The sequence below is a fragment of the Elgaria multicarinata genome, chromosome 2 (assembly GCF_023053635.1).
Source record: "Elgaria multicarinata webbii isolate HBS135686 ecotype San Diego chromosome 2, rElgMul1.1.pri, whole genome shotgun sequence".
Taxonomy (NCBI): Eukaryota; Metazoa; Chordata; class Lepidosauria; order Squamata; family Anguidae; genus Elgaria; species Elgaria multicarinata.
The window spans coordinates 80,534,935-80,560,230 of NC_086172.1; the positions used below are offsets into that span (position 1 = coordinate 80,534,935).

Consider the following 25,296-nt stretch of genomic DNA (forward strand, 5'->3'; position numbering starts at 1 on the left):
TATCATTCCAATTTTAGTATATTGTGCTGCCGAAGTGAGGGAGCACCTCATAAATTTGACTGCAGAGAGGTGGCTGTGTATGTATAATGCTGCCCGGCCCCATCGCAAACCAGCTCTGGCCATGGCTATCATTGATATGAGGCTCACTCCATCTGCTGCATGTGGCCCTTGAGGGCAAAAAGGTTGCCCACTGCTCCATAGATGCTGCTTTGCTTCTGGATTGTCAGGGAGCTCTTTTATCTGGTCTGGCTGGTGAGCCAGCTACAAGGACTTGTCCTCAATCATCTCCATGTTTTAGTAAGCGCTCCTATGGACTACAGCAGCGTGTTCTCTATGAAGCTTCCCATCAAGAAAATTTGGAAGCTTTAGCTAGTGTACTGAGTACCTCAGGGAACTTATTACTGCTATTCTGACCCAGCAACTCTGGCTTGCAGTCCAGTTCAAAATATTAGTGTTGACCTTTAAAGCCTGTACATGGTCTGGGGCCTGTGTATCTGAAGGAGCACTTCCTCCCATACAATATGCCTCACAATACCAGTTGCTCGGGTTCATGTCCTAATTGTAGACTTCCAGTTAGGGCCACTGTAGGAACAGAATGCTGAACTAGGTAGTCCTTTGTTTGATATAGCATGGCTCTTCTTATGTTCTTATCCCTGTAAGTGGAGTGTTGTTTATTACTGGAAAGTCCTGGCCCGGCCAGTTACTTTGCATGGACAATGAACTCAGGCAGAAGCAGCAGTTATACAAAGGGAGGCATAGATGATATGTTCCAGAGGCAGTAATTTACCAGTTCACAACACATGATCACATCATTAGGATCCTATGACACTCCTGCCTGCTGCAAGGGAAGTATGAGTTGGGTTCTTGGGGAACTCTGTCCTGGCAGTTATTTATTTATTCTTTTTTTCCTCTTATCATCCATCTTTTTAAAGCGATTAATGGGTACATGGCAGACTCTCTCAACTTTAAGAGGGTAATATAGGCATACTAATCATTTGTCGAAAAAGTCTAAACTGTAAACCTGCCCTTTCCCAATCAGGGGAAAATAATTTCATTATTTTTCAGAGCCTTGCTTTTTTTATATGCTAACCTGTTTTTCTCTATCTAACAAAGGAGTGCAGTTTTGTAAAATTGCCGTTTTGTATTGATTTTAGGTCATAAAGAGATTGCATTATGAAACGTTTAGCTCCTGACTAGTTAGAATTAAACCTTTCAGCAAATGTCCGCAAGCTTCCACTTGTTAAGCATAATGGAGAAGAAATGCTGTGATTAGACAAGGATGCCAAAACTGGGCAGTGGTGATGCAACAAAAACAAAAAGGCCAATATCCCAGGAATGTTTTTGATCTGTATTTAGAAAGGATTAGGATGATGTATTCATGTTCTGCAGCGATAATGGGAAACTACATGTTCCGGCATTGAGAAAGCCAAAGGTTAAGCAGCATCTACTAAAACTACACATTTTTAAATTGCTGGGGCTTGATAGCTTGTACTGAGGCAGGATTTTATTTTTAAAGAGAAAACTATCTGAGAAATTCTGGGGAAAACTGATGTTGATATTTGAACCAATTTCTGAGATGTTGGCAGCATTTGGCAAGGATTCAGTAAAAACTAACCGTGTGTCAGCATTAGATCCAGTAATGGGACTGTTTCAACCAAGGCACTTATGCCTAGCTGAACATTTTACTTGTGCCTATACTTGTTATATAACATGTTCTACTGAAGAAGGTATGTGTGCCCTGAAATACATTTGGGGATACTGAGTATTTTGGTGATTCAAAAAATCTATGTCTTTTACAATCTTACTGCCATCAGTGATTAGTGACATTGCAAGTGTCAGATGCAAGCTTTAAATGTTGGGAGGGGGGAGATGGCCTCAAGAGGTCCCCTTTCCTGTGTAGCCCTCTCTCTTCCCTCATCACTGTTGCTGCTGCCCATTCAGTTGAGCTGTTCTAGGCTCCACTCTATGCTGACTAGGGCTGACTAGCTATAGTCCAACAACATCTGGAGGGCCAAACATGCCCTAGCCCTAGCCCTGGATTAAACCCTAACTAGGGGCTTCTGCACATTTAGCAAAAATCCCACAGTCTTTCCGGGGCGTTGACTTTCAGAGTCTTCATGGGTTTAAGGATCGGCATAATACACACTCTCCCCACGCCCCCATTTTTTGCAGTTTCCTTTCCCTATGTTTCAGTTTTACTACTAGCAGATGGCACTGCTTTATAGTATGATTTCCATTTGTTACCATGTTTTTGGGGTTTTATAAAATGGTGGATTCCCACTTGAAAATGGCAGGAGAGGCATTGGATGTTGATGATGTCATGAAAAGTACCCACAAATGTCCATGAGTGAGTGCAATAAATAACTCACGTAGAGAAGCTCTCTAATTGGAAGGTGCAAGTTGCTGACACCCAGAGCTGAATATGAGCCAGGCAGACCCAGCCCTAGAACATGGTGAAGGGGCAGTAAAGAGTGCCTCTGAACATGTCCAGCATGCTTTTTAAAAAAGCTCTAAGCAGTTGTAGGTCATCTCAGATGTCTTGGGATTTCTAACTGATCTTCCAGAACAAGGGATATGACTGCCAGACAGAGTTGAACCCACATTCCTGGTTTTTAGAAATTAACAACTGGAGGAAATCTTGTTATCTAGGCTGCGATATTTAGTTAATTGATAAGATTAATCATTTAAATACCTTTTGATTTACTAAAGAAAAGTGTCCCTGATTAATCAAGTAGCAGATTTCTTTTTAAAGAAGTATAATAATTTGAAATAGAAATATGTATACAAATTGCAAGGGGAGGGCAGTCCTTTTCTTTCAGGCATTTCCAGTTTCCCTCACATAGGAGAACTTTAAGATCCTATTCAGAAGCCCTGCTCCATGTGCCACTGCAAAGTAAAATGAGAAAGAGGGGCTTCTTGGTGGCAGCACCCCAGCTCTTTGCTCTTTTTGGTGATGGGTGAAGACCTTTTTATTCACCCAGACAACAATCCTTGGGCTTTCACTGTGTAAATAAGGATTTTAATCCAAGCCACAAATTGTCTCATGCTGTCTTTATTAGAAAGGAAAAAATAGGTTGCTTTTTATTGTGTTTTTGTTACTGTATTTTTTATGTTAACATTTTATCTTGATTGTCTTGATTTTTAAGCTTCCCAGAGACAACTTGTTGATAGAAAGCCATATAAATTTAAGAAACCAAATCAATCAAGTTAAGAGGTAAAGTCTGTTCTAGGAAATGTATAAGGAGACGCTAGTCTGAAAATAATTAGTGACTTTTCTTCACAAGGAATTGATTCATTCCTATGCAAATCTTTGTTGATTTAGCTGAATAATCAATTAGAACTCATATGATGGAGCACACACACTGTATTATCCCTTGTTTAGATGAATAGACAAATAGGAAAGGGGCCATGCCTTTGTGCAATCTTCTGTTCAAAGCTGTGGTTAATCATGTCTGTCAGTGACAGAAAAAAATAAAATACTTGATGACAGAGTTGTAAGAATGCAGCAGAATAGTGAAATGGTCACAGATAATATGCATGAACAAATACACACTGAAATCTGGCTTTACTGGGCTTCTTTGAATATGTATTCAGATACAACCAAATTTATGGTATTCCATCTGTAAGAAAAAGAATGGCAATCACATGCACAATTGTGGGAACAATAAGCTTGAGGGGTACCATCTTACCTGAATCATATTTGCCTTCTTAATTAGGAAGTGGAACTGAGAAAAAACAGCAACAGCAACCACCAGTTTTCAATGTGAAAGTAAAAATCTGTTCCCAATAATGGGGCAGAGGGATTTTCTAGCTACCGAGGATCGTGTCCTCATTGATTTGTCTGCTGATGAGCTCTTGCGTGTTTGTCATGGAACCCTTTGTGTCATTACCATCCTGCATGAATTTAAGAGTGCACCTTAGAGCTCACCTATCACTCCCCTGGGGTGTGCATTTTAGAAAACAATTAAGAACGTTAGTCTGTCATTACTGATTTTCTCAATGAGGAACCTCTAGTAAGCATCCAAGAAACCCCCAGTTTTCTCCAGAACACAGGTAGAAAAAGTCACATATATGGGAATCCGAGTCCAACTATGGATGGGAATGTGATAATTAAATGTCTCCTAGTGAAAGGGCAATCGATAAAACAACATGACTTTAGTAGAGTCCAGGAAAACAGAAATAGGACCTGGGAACAGGGCAAATAGGCAATAGTTTTGCCCTACAGAGTCCCAGCTCTATCAATGGAGAAGCACCTCTGGACCACAACTGCCACTTCACCACTTCCATTAGTTCTAATGAAACAGTCACATACTATAGATCCCACTTTTTTTGCTACAGCTGGCTTAAGCAGGCAGTGGCCACCAGCCTATATAGCTCCTGCAACCAACTATGTTCTGTTTGGGGCCACAAGCCAACCCCTTGCCACCACTGGGCATTGTTCTTGCACATGCGCTGTGCTTACAAAGAACAGCAATGTATTTGACATCGTTTACAATGATATCCCAGAGATTGGTGGCGGGGGGGGGGATATGTTTCAGGGCACAAGAGGGGGGACATTTTAAAACACAAATACCATTTAGAGGAGGAAAAGATAAAGAGAAGCAATCGCTCTTGGAATAGGACAGAGGCATTTGGAATATCTTACACAATTGCACGCAGAACAATTTGGGAGTTTTGTTGGTTAAGCCTATTATAGCAAACATAGGGTAAAGTATGACGATATCCAGAGCCTGGGGTAGATGCTTGTGGCTGTATCTAATAAGGTAGATAGGGCATTGATCTAGGGATCTGGTCCAAGATGTTATTGAAGGTTCTGAAGCTGTTGTGGGTCTCTGTTCTGTAGGAGTGGCTGTTTGGCTCCAAGCAGGGTGTGTGGGAAGTTCTTGCATGCTGCCCTAGTTTCCGAGGGTTAGATCCATTGCAAGTTGGAATACATGGCCGCTGGGAGACTCTTCTCAATAAGGCACATCAGCCTTAGGCTGCTACTAGCTGCTCTCAACGAGACATCATCCGTACAAACTCTGCAAGAAAGAGATCCAAAGATGTCACCACAACATGTGTGAGAGACAACTTTTGGCCCAAAGGCCGGAGTGCAGCTTCCATTAAAAAAGTAGCCATGCAGTCTTACAATATGTGGATATATTAATAGGTATTTGCTGGTTAGCAATAAAACCTAAGTATTCTGGTTCCCAAGCTTTACCTAATGATCTGATTCCCCACGATCATTCCAAAATTGGGACTAGTAGAAGAGATTTCCCCCTTTTCTTCCCCTAACCAAGCTTCTTTGGGAGATCTGGGTAACTTTAGGAGATCTAGGGGTCATTTTCACTGCTGGTGGTGACAGAAAAAACAAAAAGTAATATGCTGCTGGTTTTTGGTGGCAAATGTCTACAGAACGCTCTATCTTGCAAGCAAAATAAATTTGGCCATTTTAGTGTTCCATAGCAGTCTACTGCTGATTGTTGGCAGCAAATTGGTTATTTATTTATTTATTTATTTGCTGCTGCTGGAAGAAGCAGGAGATGTGCAGGGGGGGCTGCAGGGGCCATATATAGGCCACATGTGGCCAACCACTGCTCTAGACCCCCTGCACTGTTCCAAAGCCCAGAACAGATCCCAGTATTCTCCCAGCCTCAGTTCTTACATCCCACCCCTGTTGGGAAAGACAAAAGCAAAGCACAAAGGAAGGAGTTCTATCTTCTGTGGTACCTTCAAAGTCCACCAGGCCATCCCCGTTCAGATCGACGTCCTTGAGGATCTCGTCTACCTCACGGTAGTTCAGCTGCTGCCCCAGGAGCTTACGCATGGCTTCTCGTAGTTCAGCTGTGCTGATCTGCCCATCACCATTTGTGTCAAACTGGAAGAAGAAGAAGAAACCCTCATTCCAGCACCCTGTCTAGCTGTCTGCCACATTCACACAGTTCTCCGGTCATTTGTCATACCTCACCTACCTGAACCTAATGGATAGTAACACTGTCCTCTTGTCCCTGCTCTTTGTGGGCCAATAAAAAATGGCAATGTGGCTCCTGGTACTTACTTGAAGTACAGACTGTGCCTATACAGTAGTATTTGCATACAATAGATTGCTCTTCCCCAACCTGGTGCTCTTCAGATGTGTAGGACTGCAGCTCCTATTATTCCCAGCCAGCATGGCCAATGGCCATGCTAATTTGGTATTAGCGCACCACGGAGCCAGCACACCATGGAGAGAGAAGGAACAGGGCAGCCGGCTCTCCTCCCTATGCTGTTGCTCTGGCTGCCCTGTTCCTCCCCCCCACCCCCATTTTTTAATTTTAATCTGTAGATGCGAACCTTTGCATCTACAGATTAAAAAAAAACATGGGGGGAGAGGAATGGGGCAGCCAGAGGGAGGAGAGTTGGCTGCCCTGTTCCTCTCCTCTCCCTGGTGCTTGGCAGAGGTGGTGGCCTCCTGGCTGCCCTGTTCCTCTCCTCCCACCCACTCCCTTTTTAAAAATTATTTATCATTTACAGTGTGGTCAGACTTGGAGCTCCCAGTCCGCTCCCTTCCCTGTCAGCCCAGCCAAAGGTGACCAATCGGGGGGCACCACTGGCTGTGGCACAACTCTGCTTAAAAAAAGTCAGGGTAAGTGCCTGAGTTTTTTAAGCGGAGTTTCTGGGGTTTGCCCCTGGATGGCTTCGCAATGGCAGCTGTGTCATGTAGATGACCTGGTGCCCTTCGTCAAGACAAACCCCAAGTCAGTCTCACCAGAGAACAGAGAAGAGGAGGGAGCAAAGGGAGTGAAAATGGAGTGGGATGGAAGAAAACCAGTGGAATTACAGAGAAAGGAACCAGTGAAGAAAATCTGCATTGGCTAGACTGGTGAGGCTTTGCATTCTTTCAGGAGAGGTGAAGATGTGAAAAAAAGCAATTCTCAAATGTTTACAACTTTAAGGGGGAAATGATGAGGGGAGGATTAAAAACGAACTCTACTCAGCTCACACAAACACTTCCGAAAGGGCTTTCGCACATCCACACAAATAGCAGGAGAGAAGTTCAAAGGCACTTTAAGTGGCACACCTTAAATCAACTGTAATAGCAGAATGTTCATGCTACCTGCGAATACCATTGTACGGGGAATTGGGGTAGCAGAAAGCACGTGAAGATTCATCAGTAAACTCTATATCAGGGCTAGGCAATATATCAGGTGCCCTCCAGATATTTTGGATTTCAGCTCCCATGATCCCTGGCCATTGGCTATGCTGGCTGGTGGATTGGGGAGTTGTTGTTCAAATCATCTGGAGTGCATCAGGTTACCAAGCCTGATGCTACCTCCTCTGATGCTTAGAAATGGGTTGTGTGGCTCTCACCTCTCGGAAGGCATCCCTCAGTTCTTTCACTCCAATCATGTCTGCTGTCTCTGCCAGCATCTTGGGGCCCATCAGTTCCACAAAGTCATCAAAATCCACTTTCCCTCCAGCTGTAGATAGAGAAAGACCATTTTAGCCAGAAGAGGGCTGGGCAGCGCCAGGTAAATCATTTTATACCATACACCAAGAGCTCCTTTAGATTAAAGGGATTTTTTTTTTTTGCTTACTGGCACTTTGCTTAAGGTGACCATATGAAAAGGAGGACAGGGCTCCTGTAACTTTAACAGTTGCATAGAAAAGGGAATTTCAGTTGGTGTCATTTGTATATGTGGAGAACCTGGTGAAATTTCCTCTTAATCACAACAGTTAAAGGTGCAGGAGCTATACTAGAGTGACCAGATTTAAAAGAGGGCAGGGCACCTGCAGCTTTAACTGTTGTGATGAAGAGGACATTTCACCAGGTTCTCCATATATACAAATGATAGCTGCTGAAATTCCCTTTTCTATGCAACTGTTAAAGATACAGGAGCCCTGACCTTTTCATATGGTCACCCTAACTTTGCTTCCTGCTTCTCTTTCGCAATTGTAATGAGCTGAATTACATGGGAGGAGAGGAGCGACCACATGGGTTGTAATTGAAAACTTCCCTGATCATATACTTGAATGGGACAGCGCCCTCTAGGGTTAGGGTTATCCAAAGTTTTTTAAAAAAAGAATAGCTGGAGGAAGGAGCAGGAGACGTGCAGGAGGCTCACAATGTCGTCAAAATGGCCCACAAACCTCTGTGAGTGGCCAGTCTCAAGCATGCTATAAATTGTTCATTTAAAGAAGCCTCAACTCACAACCAACAAACTGAGCCTCCGTCCATCTGTGTTGCCTTTTCCTCACTGCCCCCGCCACCATCTCTTACATGCACTAAATGTGCTTTTAGCAAACCAAGAGGGTGAATGGAACCCTATGAATGGAAATGATCAGTATGTGAACTCTCTTAGCTGCATTCGAAAAATCCCACTATTGGTGATTTGTCCTCCTATTAGATGAATCTGACAAAGAAATCTGAGTTTCCCGTCAAATCATGCCACCATTTTGCACATTCAATCTGAGCAGGGGAAAGACCATCTGCACCCATGAAAGAAAAAAGCCCCAAAGTGGTTATGTGGATTTTCCTTGAATATACTATAATATAGGAACATGATAGGATCATGAAGTTCCCCAGATATATTTATTTATTGAAACAATGGAGACTGATCTGTAAGTCTTTCTGAAGTGCACCTATAATTTGCATGGCATCTGCTTTGTGCTGCATGGCTCTGAGTGAATGTGCATTGCGGGGGGAGGTAATGAGTGGATGGTTTTCCTGCATTTGTTCAGGAGGTCTTCATTCCCTTACTGCTGATGGTTCTGTGCATCTATGCTTATCATGCTCCCAGTAGCAATCCTTTCAGCATGCAACATGGTGACTGTTCTCCATCACATGACTGGGAGGGAAGTAGTCTTATCAATGCGAGGATGAGCAATATGGAGCCCCTTTTTCCCCTTCTTTTTTACTATATTTTTTCTCAAAATAGGGGAAAGGGACCCTGCCTCTGTGCCTAAATGCTGATAAGGGAGTGCCTGGGGTACCAAAGTCATGCCATTCCAGCAATGGAAGATAAAGGGACAGGAAGAAAGTGCACAGGGTCTATGGCAGCTGGAGGCCTGCTAAGCTGTAGCAATTCCCCAGTAGGGTGGCATGCATCTCTCAGCAGTGTTGCTTGGGGCGCTGGGTAGACTTAGTAATACTAGGCACGTACTGATCTGCTGAGACAACTCAATGAGCTCCATCTCAGTGGGCATGTAGCCCATGGTCCGCATACATTCTCCCAGATCCTTGTAACTGATGTAGCCATCGCGGTCTTTGTCAAACTCCCGGAAGGCCTCCTTTAGCTCTGGAAGGAAAAGAGATGCTGTAAACCAAGGATTCCACCTACATTCAATAGAAGAAGACTCAGACTGCTGAGCCACTTTTAATCACTATCCTTCCAAATTGGTTCATTAACTAGTTTCCTTTGGAAACCAGGTCATCCACCATGGGGCTGTCTTCACAGTGCTGGGTTGGTGCCGCCTCCCTCCAAAACACTGCAGTTACCTTTCCCGTGGTGGCATCAGGTAATCCCAATGCCGAGGAGGGAGCATGGGGTTTCCTGTGGCCATCTCGGCACCGGAGCCACCCCTTTCCTCTTCCTGGTGGAAGGCAACCAGTTGGACTGGCCCTGGAGTGACATCAGATGGCGGAAAAGCTATACTGATGCCATTCCAATTGAAAAAAGCGGGTAAGTCCCTGACTTTTTCAATCTGCAGCTTCACGGGAAATCCCCACAGTGGCTGTGAAGCTGCGCCTGCATCATATAACTGATGCAGCGCAGATCCACAGGGGCTTTCCCCATGTATAGAGAGCCCCTGTGTCTTGCAAGCACCATGTATATGGGAAAGTGGAGACTGGCCCATGGACTGAGGTACATTAGATTTGCTGTATAGTAAAAAGGCTGCTGCATTTTCACCCACACCCCTAACTCATTTTGGAGCTCTGCTCCAATGGAATAATAGCAATGGATGTCAGAAGAGGAACATTAGGTCAGAATACTCAAATGTTTATCCTAACACAGCTTTCATGCAAGGGCTGAGTCCATATTTATAGCCAGGAAGATCAGATAGTGGGCCAAAGAGATATGAAAGGAACAAAGCAAAACATGGCGTCCAAAAATTAGGCAAGGAATAAAGTAGGACAGGCTGAATCTGTCAAGCTCAATGTCATTCAGGTTCTCATCTTTCTACATTTAAGTCTGCTCTATCTACAAACATTATTATTATTTTAGTCTGCATGAAAATTCATCTGTATTTTTGTTCACATTTTTATATATATATATATATATATATATATATATATATATATATATTTGCATTTTTTGAAATAAACATTTTCAAGCCTATTTTCCACTAAATTAAATAAGGTTTTTTTGTGCAGTTTCCAAATATATGCATTCTTGCATGCTGCAAATGTTTGAAATGATGGACCCAGGAAAAGATGCCACAACAGTTGGCATGTTGTGTTTTTCCTTCATATGTACTGAACCACATGCACCGTTCTTGAGATTCCTCCCATGTGCTGTGTGAACTAGCAAGGAACTAGCAGGGTGATGCACATCCGATGTGATGGGGCTGACTGGATCACAGCACTGGCAATTGGAGGAGAAAGACATAATGGGATGTTTAATTTTACCTTCAATTTCCTCTGGTCGCAGTTCTCTGTCCTGGGAAAAGAAGCAAAATAGAGGCCAGTGAAAACAAGTGATGGCTGCTTTGCCCATTCATACCCATTCTAGTGCCTTTTGTCCCTGATCTTCCAGTCAGAAACTTTGTCCCAGAATCAACCTCAAGGAAGTCTTCCTCAACCAGCCTATTCCTTCTATGAACTGAGAATAGCCTTTTTTTCCCCTTTGTGCAGCCTGGTGCTATGCATTTTTACTTGTAAGTAAGACCCACTATATTTGGTAAGGCTTTCACCCAAGTAAGTTGGCAAAGGATTACAACCTTGTGCTGCATCACTGTTAGATTTAATGCAAGGATAATTTCAGGACATGGTTGCTCCAGATTACCCTAAAGAGAGCTTCTCCCACTCCTTGCAGAGAGAAAACGGTCCTAGTGTGGAGCTGGGCAGTGAATGAGCTACTCATCAGGACGTCCCCAGCTGGAATATTGCCTCTGCCATGAATTCACTAGATGGCCTTAGGCGCATCACTCTGTCTTTCTTTCAGCCTCAGCAGCCCCATCTGTGATACGAGGATAATAATAATCTACATTACAGGGTTATTGTAAGGATTACAACAAGATAATGTACGTGAAGAGTTTTGAACCATCTAAAGCCAAACTAAAGCCCTATGTAAACATGTAATAATAATCAATCAATCAATCAGTCAGTCAGTCAGTGTCTCTTATTGCCTGGCTCCTGACCAGTGGAAAATGGATTCAATGAAGGATTTTTGTCCATAGAACTAGGGTGGGCAACTTGTGGTGCTCCAGATATTTTGACTTGCAGCTCCCATCATCCTTCACCATTGGCTATACTAGCTAGGCCTGATGGGCATTGTAGGCCAAAACATCTGGAGAGCCACAAATTGCCCAAGCTTGTCATAGAGTTAAATGTTTGTTGATTGTAATCTACAAGCTGTGGCATGAATGATTTATCTTCCACAAGTACATAGACAGAATGATCGATGGGCATCCATCAACTGCCCAGTTAGTATACCTTCGGCAGAAAATAACATTGTACTAGATGCTTATTCCTAAATGGAGATGATCAGTCTTCGTGGAGGAAAGAGTAAAACATAAAGTAAACCTGAGTCATGCTTCAGTACATGGTTATATGGAGGAGATGAGTGGAGCAGGACAGTGGCACAGTACATCCAGACTGGATATGTGGGCATGAAGCCTACTATGCTCTGGTGTCCTGTACAAATGGTGCATTGGTGGAAGCGCAGTACGTACGATCTGTGTGATGGCGATGCTCTGGCGTAGGAAGATGCAGGCTGGCCCCACCAAGCCATGCAGCACCGAGTAATTCTGCAGTGGAGGGTACTGTGTGCCATCCGCCAATTCATCCAGGTCGTTGCTGGTAGAGGCTGGGGAGCCGGGAGCCTCGGAGGGCTGCTTATTCTCCTGTAGCATAGCTTGCAATTAGCTAAGTATGGTTAGAGAGCCCGATTTTCCCACCTGTCAGGGCCTGGGTGCTTAAGGCCCTGGCTCCTGGGAAATTCTAGGGAGGTGGTGGACCTGGGGTGCTTCCAGGCAGAGGGCTGCTAGCGCTACCACTCAGAAGGCATCATGCAGCTGTTCCGTCTTTCCCTCCTTCATGGATTTTCTGTGGTAAGGAAAAGGACGGAAGAAGCAGTGGGAAAACAAGGCAGGGGTCAGAGTGGAGGACGGTGACATCACCTGGAAATACCCCCCCCCCATAAATAGCCATGAATGAGACAGGAGGAGGGTGCGATAAAAGCCTCATCTGGAAGCACCCCTGGTGATGGAGGGTATGGAAAGGAGAACACCAAAAGAGAAAAGTAGAGGTGTACTAAGGAAATAACACTAGGTTGCTTGGGGAGAGCCCCACGTTTCTCATCCATAAATTCATCTCAGTAGCCCAATTAGGTAAAATCCACAGTTGGACCTGCACAGTCTCCAACCTTCTAATGAATCCTTGATGGCAGACCCTAAGCATTGGTTGAAACACTGACTGATACGCCTTAGTCCATGCTGGAGTCCAGACAGACATCTATGATAAATTCCTGTAATATCACGCACCTGTATTCATGGCATCCACACAAATGCACAAGTGTGACCTGGCAGTGGCAAGAGATGCATACTGCAAATTGCACGTATGCACACACACGCACACCACAGGACTCAGGTTCTCTGTCTGTCTGTCTGTCTCTCTCTCTCTCTCTCTCTCACACACACACACACACACACACACACACACACTGGATTGGATCCAGGATCTGCCTTCCACAAGAGGAATGGGCTCCACTTGCAGAAAGTCACTCTGCCTGAATTTTGGGGATCCCCTGCTACCCACTACACACACACATCACAGCTCACCCCATTCAGCAGAGTCTCCTGACTATGTAGCATTTTCAGGGGGCTGGAGGGGCTCTTGAGGGATTGAGGGGGCAATGAAGTCTACTTTCACCAGTGCCATTGATCTAACAAAAATCTGAAGAAAACACAAAATAGTCAAATATAGGCTCAAACAACACCAAACATACACCAGCACAGATGGCACACACACATTTCTTGGCAGCCTCTCTGCTTCTTCAACACCACAGATTTAAACTGATTTAGTAGGTATTCTCCCTCCAAAAGGAATCCTGGAACTGTGGTTTTATGAGAACTAAGGATCTTCAAGAATATTCTCAGCCATTAACCAAACAATGATTCATGCAGCCTTGCCCTAACCTGGTATCTTTCATGCTGTCCAGGGATGATGGGAGTTGTAGTCACCAGGTTGGTAGGGCAACAGGTTGGGGAAGGCTGCTTTCTGGGAAGTAATGATTGTTCAATCGGAATAAATCTGGGATAACAGTTTGTAGTGTAAATATGCCCTAACTCTGAGTCAATACAGATGACCCTGTACCAAGTGCTAACTCACCATGGTGGACGTACAGCTATGTGCGGAGCTAGCTGTATCATCTGGCCACAGGGAAAAGCAATGTTCTGATTTCTCATTACCTACAGACATGTAATCAAATTCTATACACAAACACACACACACACACACACACACACACACACACACACACACTACATACACATACTGCTATGCAAAAGAACCAAGGCACATACAAAAGTAAGGGGGATATGTTTCCTGGCATTGACATACATAGGCAAATCTCTCTAGAAACACATCCTTTCCTTGGTATTTTCTTTCTTGCAAAATCATGCATCAGTGTCTTCACCAATATGCCAGGGCCTGTTGCCAACAAGATAAACAAGGCAGAAGCACATCCGCCCCAACACACATACCCCAATGTCCCCATTGTACAAATACTCTCAGGCTCCATGAACACACATGACTCCTAAATAAATCCTGGCATTTATAAAAGCCCACAGATCCTGATCCCATCCCTCTCGCCTCAGAAAAATGGCCCCTGACAGAGAGAACATGCCCACACCAGCACACGCTCCCTGAGAGAGGAACACATCCAAATGCACACACAGAGATGCTCTTAACTCCACAGTTAATGGCACTGAGATACATCTTCTGGTTGAAGGACAGTGATAGGCAAGAATATTTTATAATGATCTGAAAAGTCACATTAATGCTAGTTGTGGAGATTTGAGATCCTTCTTGCTTACACTCAATATTGTGGTTGGGTTGACAGGAACTAAATCACGGACTCGAGGCCCAAATCTGGACTGTGCTCATTCCTGTTCTAGTGCAACCACCATTTTGATTTGATTTAAATAGCCCCAGTTATTTAAAGTATACAAAGGCCTGTTTGGATATAACTGAACAGATGCAATGTACACCCAGTCTTATTTTCTAATTTCCCTCTCATTCTGTCTCCAACGCCTACGACTTCAATTGGACCACCCTCCAATCTCCCATTTGATAGTCCTAAACTTTATACACAGATGCCACATGCCCAAAGCAAGCGCTCAGTACACAGAACTATGGCTCCAATATATACCAAGGTACTACATACCATTTAAGAACCCCACCCAGCCCTCAGGTATTGAGAGGTTGACCCTTGAGGATATACAGGAATCTGGGAGTTACCATAATTAGGGTTCCCGAGTTCCCATAGGCCCAATAGTCCTGGGTACACGTGAGGTCCACCTGGTTCTTGTACCTCCATTTACCCAACTCAAACACAGGCCTTGTACACTGGGAGGAGGGAGAGCCCACTGAGCAACATTTAGGGTTTTGCTTCAATGCAAGAAGAGAGAAAAGGATCTGGATGCTCCTCTGGGAAGGACTAAATCAAAGGGACGGAGAAAAAGGCATCATTTCAGCCTTCTGCATACCCTGTTCTGAGAAACACACCCTGGCCTCATTCTAATAATCCGGTACAGTATTGAATATGGCCCTAACGGGGATTGGGGGGAGGGGGAGGAGTAAGTGCCCATTAACCAGCGTTTGGGTGGACAGGGGAATGGAACCACAGGGGCCTAAGATAGAAGCAGCTACCAAGGGGAGGGTTTTTACTAGTTGTCCTGGGACAACCTCCAGCCTAGGGCTTCTGTTACTGATGCAGGCACTGGGGAAGGAGGACAGGAGGGCCAGACAAGCACATGAAGAAACACACACACACACACACACAGGGCCCAACACAAAGGAGGAAAGGGGCCACCCTCCTCTCCCGTCCTGTCCCGTCCCGTCCCTCCTCTCTCCCTACCTTGGACAGCCGCCTGCCTGGGGTTTTGGTGCAGTTGCCCATGACTGTTAAGGCCCCCCCATCCCACAGAGCATGGTATGGGGCTGGAGGCAGCTGGCGCCGACGGCAGAGTTTTTTTTAAAATAGTAACAAGTGATTCTCTCCCTGGGAGGTTTAGACGCTTTGGGGATTTTCAGGGTTTTTATTGTTGAATATCTCCAGAATATTAAGGGAAAGTGAACAGGGGTGGGGGGAGGGCGTGGGCCAGAGCCATAATCCTCCGGATTATACGCAACTCAATCATAGATGGTGCTAAAGCAGAGAATGGGGGACAGGCAGGCAGCTCGCTCCTGCTTCAAAGCACTTCAGCTCTGCAGTGACCCCAGCAGGAGAGCCGACGCCCCGCTTGGTCCTTTCTGCCTCCCTCCCAAAGCCCCTCTCAGATGTTGCCCTGCGAGAGGGAGGAAGGCCTCGTGGCCCACCAACGTCCCCCTCCCTCCCGGAGAGAGCAGGCCACCCATAATCTCCAGTGACAATCAAAGAGATTTTCAAATCTTTGTTCCAGGGAGTGGCTGTTTCCACTGAGCTCTGATGCAGCAAGGGACCTGGTAGCATTGCTGGGCACATGGGACGGCCCAGGGCAGGGGAGCGCGCGCATTACCAAGATTGTCAGTCAGACTTATTGGTTGGCTATAAGATGTTAACCAGCTAGCAGATCCCACTCCATTTATAGACTCTTGTGGGGCGTTTTCAGAGGAGATGTTAAGAACCCTTGTTCATGTCCAAATGTTAGTAAAGGGGAGAGAGGCATTTTAAACTCAAAGGCAAATGTTTGATCTTTGGGGCTCTTGTTTGTTTTACAGATGTGGGATATGAAACTACAGCCATGGTGTTAGTTCCAAAAACATGTATGGATTTTAAAGGTTCATTGTAAAATGACCATTTCTTCATTGTAATTTTATTTTATTTATAACCCACCATTTTACCAGGAAATGGCACTCAACGCAGCTATTAAGTTCTGGGCAACAGAAGAATATAAAAGAATGTCCCATTACTTTTGTCGTATATGAGGCTCTGGAATACAGAGTCAAAAGGCAGATGAGGATGGTGTGCAGGAGTAGGAGTGGGCAGAAAGTAAATTTGGTACTGATAGATCTCTGGATGATTTGTAGTAGAGTGCCAGTCTACTGACTCCCAACCTCCCCTCCCCTAAGTTATGTTTCTAAAAAAGAATGCTTGGGCAGAAACCAGGGCCTTTTCTACACCTAAGGGTTATCCCAGGAAAATGGAGGGATAATTCCTGCCTGCTCCCAGGATCCCCTGTGTGGCATTTGGATGTACAGGAACAATCCCGGGATGATCCTGGGATATAGGGCTGGTGTAGACATTCCCCAGGAGTGGATTTTTGTGCAAAAGACTTTGTGAACTTTTGGTTCAGCTACTAATCACAAATTCCTGGTCTCAGCATAACCTGTTACGTAATTCATAGTTTATGTTTGCCTGCCTAAGCAACCCTTTTGTACCTCAGCCCACTTAGTAGATCTCAGGGTTCTTGTAAAAAACAAACAAAGTAGATCTTGCAAGCCTGAAGCCTGACCACCCTCTCCCTCTGTGGTAGTGTAATCATTGCACAGAGCACTCACATTCATTGCTAATACTGTCCCACCATTGTACCTGGTCTAATCGGTTTTGCAGAGCTTTCTCACACCAGCGTTATACTGTGCAATCACTGCGAATTTCATGCAAAGGACTCAGAAGTTTTCCACCTTATAATCTGCTTTGATTGTGAAGTACTCTCATGCATCCTGCCTTAATTGTGCAATAAAGCAAAAAGATTTGCCGTATTTAGCCCCTGCATTTTGAGCGTAACTTCCGAGCCGCCGCTGGGGCGCAGGAGCAGGATTTTAAACAAATGCTTACATCTGTGTAAGCTTTAAAGATAAAGACACCAAAATGGGCACAGTAATAGATATTAGGGAGAGCTTTAAGCATACCAAATTTGAATTGAATTGGGTCATCCGTTGATTTTTAATGATTTTTTACATTTCCCCCCTTAAACTCACTTCCTGGTATGCAAAGGATCGCTGTCGCCCGGTAGCAAAAACAACCACCACCACGAAAGCTTAGCACCACGGGGATAATCCGAGGGAAGCAGGTACGTGGGATGAAGCTTTTATACAGTGACCAGAGATGACAGCATGACAAAAGAAATTAGTGTGTACATCACTATGAACCATGGTTTCATCATTCCACTTTCAGCTCTCTTTAAAAGAATTATTCAGCCTCAGAAACAAAAGTCAAGAAATTACCCATCTCACAGTTTCCCTCTTCTGCTTACCATTAGGTGTTCATTCTTATATTACAATATATCACATAATCTGCTGCCCCAATACTCCCTTTTTGCACAACCATTTACCAGCGTACCAGTGCTGACACAATTAGGGTGAAGAGAAATATACCACAGTGGATGTGGTTGGAATACATATTAACCCAGTTTGCATGTCAGAACTACCCAGGTTTTAAACAAGTTGTGAACAAGTGGGAGCGAGCAAGTGAGCAGATTTGCTTTCTCTGCTCCTTCAGAGTTAAACAACCCAGGGACACTCCATCCCTACAACCCTGGGTTGTTTTAACCCAGCAGGAGGGAGCCAGCACACTTGCTGACTTCTGCTTCATTATCAACAACCCACAATTAACAAAAACTGAAAATGTCACAAATGTTTGTAAATGTTTGAAATTTGATGTTACAAACTTTGAAATTTGACCCCAAATTCTGAAATGTGAGTGCTTCAGAATAGTTGTCAGCCTCTTGTGTTTTTTGTTTGCTTGTTTTCTGTCAGATGTCAAATACCAAATTCTGTAAGACGCCAACTACCAGATGTTGTCACTTTGGGAACTGTGTTCTGCTGCCCACTGTGGTTATCTCTACCTATAAAGCTGTAAGTATGTGTGTGGGTTTGTATGTCTGGAAATGTTTTCCCACTTCCTAATGAGATAGAGGCCTGAAATTTTCAATGCTGATAGGTCTTTGTGTACCAAGTCCAACCCCCCCCCTTAAATCAAGTTTTTTTTTGTGGTTTAACTATTTTTTTATACAATTTAAAACATATCTTAGGCTGCCACTTACAACTCCCAGCATGCCTACAACTCCCAGCAACAAGGCATGTTGGGAGGTGTAGGCATTACAGAGATCTCAGGGGATTGCATGCAGCCACGTGGGTGATCTCGCGAGATCTCTGTAATGGCTTCACAGCCCAGCTTGTCTTTGCCCGAGCTGCCCACATTGACAAGAGGAGGGAAGCACCTCTCAACGAATGCAGCAGTGGCCTGCCAAAGGCATGGTAGTTGATAGTTAGTTGCCCGGCTGTGACTGCCACCCACCACCACCTCAGGAGCCAGGCCAAGGAGAGAAAACTGAGCTGAAGAAGCAGGCACTTGCCGCCCACCCACCCACCAATACCCAATCTCAACGCTGCAAATATGGACAGCAGAGTGGTGGTAGTGGGGCAAGCCCCTGTGGAGAGTGGTGGCGGTGGCCCTGATCTGGAGCGAAAACCTACTCGCTTGGCTTCAATGGTGGGGCTGATGGTAGTAGTGGCGAGCATGGAGATATCAGACAGGTGAGGGAGAAGAACATAAGGACTGAGAGGATGGGAGCACTGGGTATATCAGCTAGTCTGGAACTACAAGTCAGAAGGTTTCCTGAGTTACAATGTTGATTTCATTCTGTGAAATAAGTCTATGCTCCAGGTGAAAGGTTAAGAACTGCCCCCCCCCCAACATTCCTTCATGGCGGATTCTGAGTGCCTCTTAGACAAAGGAAAAACTTTCAACCAATCAGCATCGAATGTAAGCTGTGACATATGAATTGTATTCACCTTACCTTGTATTGGCAATGTAACCTAGTTTGTTAACAGAGCACGGACCAGTAAAGTCCATTAGAGATAAGAGCACTGACCAATTATGTTACTAACGAGTGATGTAACCAGAGCCTATATATTCCAGAGGATCCCTTTATTCGAGGAGCTCTTAATTTGCATTTCCTGCTGGAGCTCCAATGTTGCAACATTTACAAATAAACTTTAACTTGCATTCTCCAACCTGGTGTGTTTATTGGCAAAGTATACACTGAGGGAGTGGCCTGTCCAGCCCTCGGGTTTGAGGGCTAACAATGTTACTGGCTTCTCCTGACGTGGTAGAACTATAAGAGCTTCCAGGTCAGGCTGACACTTTGCCTTTGGCTCAAGTAGGACTTCCTCTCTCCCTGCCTACCTGTTGTATGTCACAGTTTGAAGGATTTGTGCCTCCAACTTTGCACTCCACTTTCCTCTCCAGGTTGCCTATGGCTGATCATCCAGCATAAATAGCTGTCAAATACTAAATATAACTGCACGTATCAATGATCAAATACTACCACATACCAAACACATTGCTATTGACATCTGATGCACTGAAGTTAATTATCAAATATCATTCCCTCTAATAGTAAACTCAGATGGTGAGTGCTGTTGGCTATGTAGCTAAAACAGACACACTGAGGCCATGGCTAGACAACAGGGGTTGAGGGTGATGATCTTGCGATTTTATGATCGCGAGATCATCACCCTCGTCTACACGCAGCATGCGATGTCCCAGGGAGCAGAGGACGTCGCGCCCGCCATTTTGTTTTTGTTTTCTTAAAGGAGAAGGAGCAAACGAGAGCTCCTACACAAAATGTGAGTCTGGCCACATGTTCCGTGGTCTCGGGATCATCCCGAGACAGCGAAAAAAGCAGGCTAGAAGGGTAGGGCGATATCCCGGGGCAAGGGAGGGATCATCCCTCCCTGCTCTCGGGATCCCCTGTGTGTCATCGCCCCATCTAGCCATGGCCTGAGAAACAAGAGGGCGATATCAGTATGCTTGGTGGAACCCTGAGGTTTTGTAATACAAAAAATAAAATAAATAAAAATACTTTTAAAAACTATAAGCAGGCAAAAAATAAACAAACCCTCCCCAAAATAGCCTAATAGCTCAGCACCACATGATGTTAAGTATCACTTGGAAAATAAAACTAGGAAAATGGGGTGGGAGAAGAATGGAAAGCCCTATTTGGAGGACATAGCTGGCTGAATAGGAGCACTCCTCTTAGGAAGGAGATGTTGCAGGTCCCATGTCTTGAAATCAAATGCCAAACAGCGATGCTGATATTGAATACTTAAATATTCAGAGCATGTTTGGCATCAGAATTCACAGTAGAGATTTTTGGCAAGCAAATTCATTTCAGCTCTAGAATATGTGGATTATGAGCAATAATTTGAATGTTTCATAGTGAGCAGTATGGACATCACCAAGGGTAGGCAAGATCAGGCAACTGCCAAGGGGCCCCACCCCAGAAGGGGCCCACTGACAAAAGCCCCATATAGTTGTTGTTCCTCTTCACCATTGTTCACTTGCCCCTTACTCTGGCCCAGAGAATGGTGGTAGTGAGAAGGAGGGCCAGTAGATACCACTGTCTACTTGCTCATTGGCACACGCAACACTGCATTGCACTCCCCATTCCCATTCCTGCTGCTATGGTGTGCCTACCCACCCACTGGAGTCTCCTACGTGGTACAGGTGATCTCCTGGGACACTTTTCCCAAAATGCCTGGCATACTTGGGAAGTGATTAATGCCTCTTTGCGAGAGGGAGTGGTCCCTGGCTGTCTGAAAAAGGCAATAGTGAGACCATTCCTGAAGAAATCTTCCCTGCACCCAGAAAATCTTAACAACTATAGGCCGATGGCAAATGTTCCATTCCTGGGCAAGGTCCTTGAGCAGGTGATTGCGAGCCAGCTCCAGACACTCTTGGATGAGACCAATTATCTGGATCCATTTCAGTTGGGTTTCAGGCCCGGCTTTGATATGGAAACAGCCTTGGTCGCCCTGTATGATGATCTATGTCAGGAGAAAGACAGGGGGAGTGTGACTCCTTGATCTCTCCGGCTTTCGATACCATCGACCATGGTATCCTTCTGGGACAACTGTCTGAGTTGGGAATGGGAGTGGTTCCGCTCCTACTTGGCGGCTCAGCTCCAGAAGGTGGTGCTCGGGGAACATTGCTCGGCCCTGTGAATTCTCCAGTATGGGGTTCCGCAGGGGTCAGTTTTGTCCCCCATGCTGTTCAACATCTACATGAAACTATTGAGTGTGGTCATCCAGAGTTTTGGAGTGTGTTGTCATCAGTACACTGATGACACTTAGTTCTAGTTGTCCTCATCTTTATCAGGTGAAGCTGTGGATATACTTAACCAGTGCCTGGCTGTGACAATGGACTGGATGAGGGCTAATAAACTGAAACTCAATCCAGACAAGAATAAGATGCTGTTAGCTGACAGGATGGAGGGTGTTCAACCTGTTCTGGATGGGGTTGCACTCCGCTGAAGGAGCAGGTTCGTAGCTTGAGGGTTCTGCTGGAATCATCTCTGTCACTTGAGGCTCAGGTGGCCTCGGTATCACAGATTGCCTTCTACCAATTATGGTTGGTGGCCCAGTTACGCCCCTATCTGGACAGGGATAACCTGGCTTGCCTACTCCGAGGGAAGCTCAGAGGATGGCAGCAAGGGAGAGGGCCTTCTCAGTGGTGGCCCCCCAATTATGGAATGACCTCCCCAACGAGGCCTGCCTGGCGCCAATATTGTTATCTTTTCGGCACCAGGTTAAAACTTTTCTCTTTCCCCAGGCATTTAGCAATATGTGACAAGCTTCATTGATCCTGGATCTTTATAATTGTTTTTAGATATATGTTTCTGTGTATGTTGTATATTTTTGAGGTTTAAAATTTTGTATATTAATTTTAATTGTTTTAATCTTATGTAAACCTCCCAGAGAGCTTTGGCTATGGGGCGGTATAAAAATGTAAATAATAATAATAATAATAATAATAATAATAATAATAATAATACTTGGGCAATAGGGCTCTACAGAGAGCCTGCCTGCCTGCCCTCTGGCTCACTCTGAGATGAGTCTTAGCACAAGCCTGAGGGCAGGGGGTGAGAGCAACTGCCTACCCTCAGTTTCATTCAGAGAGAAACAAAGGGTGGGCGGCTACTCCAGAGAGTGCCACAAGCCAATCTCTCACTGTGGCATTTGACGGGGGCGGGGGACAATCGTGTTTCCCTACCGTTGCTTTGCCTCCTGCTGCTGTCCTACAAGAATGACCACGTGGCCCATTCAGTGGGCATTTTTATTGGGCTGCTTCTCCTGCACACAGCTGGAAACGGCTTTGTTTCACTATAGCCCCCCCAAAATAGGATTTTCTCTGTCTTATTTTATGATGGGAAAAAGACCAGAAGGAATGGGAGATATGAGGGAGGGATACAGCAGCGGCAAAAGGACCCGCAAACATCCATGAGTGGCCAGTAATGAGCTTGCTGTAAAATGCTCTTCTGATGATGCAGCAGGCCCCTACAGAGCAGAATGGGCAGGAGAACGCCCAAATGCAGCAGGGCTGGTTCGCCCCTTTTTCAAGTAATGCTCCTGCAGAAGACCATTCAGTTCAAAGTGTGAGACTGCACCATTGAGGACAATGCTGTTGCCGACTGGCCAGTGGCACCCTGTGCAGGTAAGGATATCAGCCGTCCACAGCCAGCATAGCTGACCAGTCACCAGCTGAGCACCTGCACTGTGCAGTCCTGGCCTCCCTCGGTCTCCAGCATGGCCTCACGACCTTCCCCCCTCCCTCTCTGCTCAGCAACGGCAACCCATGTCCTACCTCCTGCTCCACCTCACCATTGTGATGGCCATCTTAAAAATATTCTCTGAGTCGTCGACCTAGCAACCCAATCTGCCACCCTTGGGATGTGTGTTGCTAAAGAATATGATTTGATCCAGCTCAGGAGGCCTCATTAAGGCAGCAGCAGGCCTGTGTGTCTGAGGGTGTAGTTTCCTGTATTCTTGCTGTGGCAAATGAGCTCCTCAGCAGGGCCTGTCTGAGATGTTTTGCTGCCTGAGTGAAGGATAAAATGGCGCCCCCTCCATCCCACATCCAAATGTTGACCAGAGTGATAGCTGAATCTTACTTCAACAGTGGTGATGGTACAGCTTCTTCCTCCCTCACACCTGAGGGCAGCATGATAGCTTAGAGAGTGAAGGGCAGGCTGTGCAGCGACACCTTTTTGCTGCCATACCTTATTGCTGCTGCACTGCACCTGCCACCTGAGGCAGACGCTTCACTCTGCCTAATAGTAGGGCTGGCCATGCTCCTCAAAGACTGTTGGCACACATTATCTCTGTAAACTTTAGAAGAACCATGCCAAAGAAGCCGCAGCCCAGTTCCTCAGATTAGGAATTTTGTTCCCCAGGCTTTTCAGGAACTGGGGTGACAGGCAGCAAAGGAATTTGTAAATCCTAAGTTTGGCCAGCTTCGGTGCTTCCTTCTGCTGACTCGAGGGGAGTTGGCAGGAGGATGTTATATGTAAGGGACGTCTGGTGGGCCTCTTCTTGTTAGGCTCATTCCTCCATCTGGAACATGTGCTAGGTGTTGAGGCTCAAAACTATGATCCCCAGCCCTGTGTCCAGTGGCACAATGGAGCCAGAGTTCATAAAGATGCAGTGCTGGCTCTTCTTTATTAGCAGGGGTGCTGACATCGCCTGCCAGCCCCTTCAGACTTGCCTGCTTCCTCTGAGCTTAGCTGCAGTCCTCACAGTAGCTGGGTGGGGGTTTCCCAGGAACAATATATTGCTAACTGTTATACTGCAAAGTATTTTGGGGATGGCTTGGTTTTGAATGGTCAATCAAGATCCATTAGCTTTACAAAGGACCTGCTCCTGTTGGAGATGCTAGAACACGTTTGTCGATGTGGACCAACCCAGCTGCTGGAAATTTTGCAAGCTCTTTGAAGGCATGGCTGTGAGGACTGTCATGATGAGTGTCTGCATGATGAGTACTCGCTGTAGGTATCTGAGAGGAGGGGAGGACTAGCCTTTTTATATATATTCAGTAGGGGTGTGCACAAACCCCCCACTCCGCTTCACTTTAAGATCCGCCATTTTCGGATCGGCCCGCTCCGCCCCACCCCCACTCCGCCTGTGCCCACTCCGCTCCGCTCGGAGCTCCGGATCCGAATCGGAGCTCCGGTCCCCCCCCGTAGGGGGGGTTACCGGGCCCTGCCGCCATCGTCGCCCATGCGGCGACGGCAGCAGAGCCCAGTAAGGAGGAGGGGGGCCTTACCTGCCTCCGTCCGTGGTCCGTCGCCGTCTTCAATTGAGCCCGTGGTTCCACCAGGAAGTCTGGGCCGCAAGTGCGGCCCAGACTTCCTGCTGGAACCACGGGCTCAATTGGAGACGCTGACGGACCGCGGACGGAGGCAGGTAAGTGAGAGGAGGGCGGGGGGGGTTACCGGGCCCTGCCGCCATCGCCGCCGATGCGGCGACGGCGGCAGAGCCCGGTAAGGGACCAAGGGGGAGGGGGGCCTTACCTGCCTCCGTCCGCGGTCCGTCACCGTCTTCAATTGAGCCCGTGGTTCCACCAGGAAGTCTGGGCCGCAAGTGCGGCCCAGACTTCCTGCTGGAACCACGGGCTCAATTGGAGATGCTGACGGACTGCGGACGGAGGCAGGTAAGGGAGAGGAGGGCGGGGGGCGTTACCAGGCCCTGCTGCCGTCGCCGCATGGGCGACAGCGACAGCGGCAGGGCCCGGTAAACCCCACTTACCTTTCTGGCGGAGCTCCGGATCGAGGCGAAGGATCCGCCTTCACCTCGATCCTCTTCGCCACGCTCCGCCGGCCCCCCAATCCTCTTCGCCTCCGCCTTAAGGGCAGGCAAAGCCCCCCGCTCCGCTACTGCTTCTCCGGTCCGATTAGAAGCGGAGTACATCCCTAATATTCAGGAAAGGTAGGCGGAATCCTCCAGGGATGCCACAAAAGCCCCATACCCAATAGGGAATCTCTTTTATTTCACGTCTTGCCTCGACAGAACCCCTAGTACAGAGACCCTAGCTAGCCACTGCTGCTTCCTTCCCCATGCCCCCCCAGTCACATTACCTGCCCAAAGACAGAGGTGAGGACGGGCTCCATCTCCCAGATGCTTGGGCATTCTTC

At 46.2% G+C, this 25,296-nt stretch overlaps 1 protein-coding gene across 2 annotated transcripts; it reads right to left on the reverse strand.

Annotated features, from left to right (window-relative positions):
- Window positions 1-4,685: 4,685 nt before the first annotated feature.
- Window positions 4,686-25,296, reverse strand: LOC134393659 (calcium-binding protein 1-like). Of its 2 annotated transcripts, XM_063118720.1 has the most exons (7): window positions 15,261-15,302; window positions 11,854-12,024; window positions 10,589-10,619; window positions 9,123-9,257; window positions 7,330-7,439; window positions 5,710-5,857; window positions 4,686-5,021 (listed from the first exon to the last, which is right to left on the reverse strand). In XM_063118720.1, the coding sequence occupies exons 1-7, from the start codon at window positions 15,300-15,302 to the stop codon at window positions 4,996-4,998; spliced, it is 663 nt and encodes a 220-aa protein (XP_062974790.1). In that variant the 3' UTR covers window positions 4,686-4,995. The 2 variants fall into 2 exon arrangements, with proteins under 2 accessions (XP_062974790.1, XP_062974791.1); XM_063118721.1 differs by lacking the exons at window positions 11,854-12,024; window positions 15,261-15,302 and adding an exon at window positions 25,240-25,296.

Excerpts from the sequence above, each read along its gene's own strand:
- LOC134393659 (XM_063118720.1), bottom strand. The coding sequence starts at position 15,302 with ATGGGCAACTGCACCAAAACCCCAGGCAGGCGGCTGTCCAAG. Across the intron at positions 10,620-11,853 it reads GCATCGCCATCACACAGATC|GACAGAGAACTGCGACCAGA; the intron begins GTACGTACTGCG and ends TTCTTTTCCCAG. Across the intron at positions 5,858-7,329 it reads TGAGGGATGCCTTCCGAGAG|TTTGACACAAATGGTGATGG; the intron begins GTGAGAGCCACA and ends TTCTTCTTCCAG.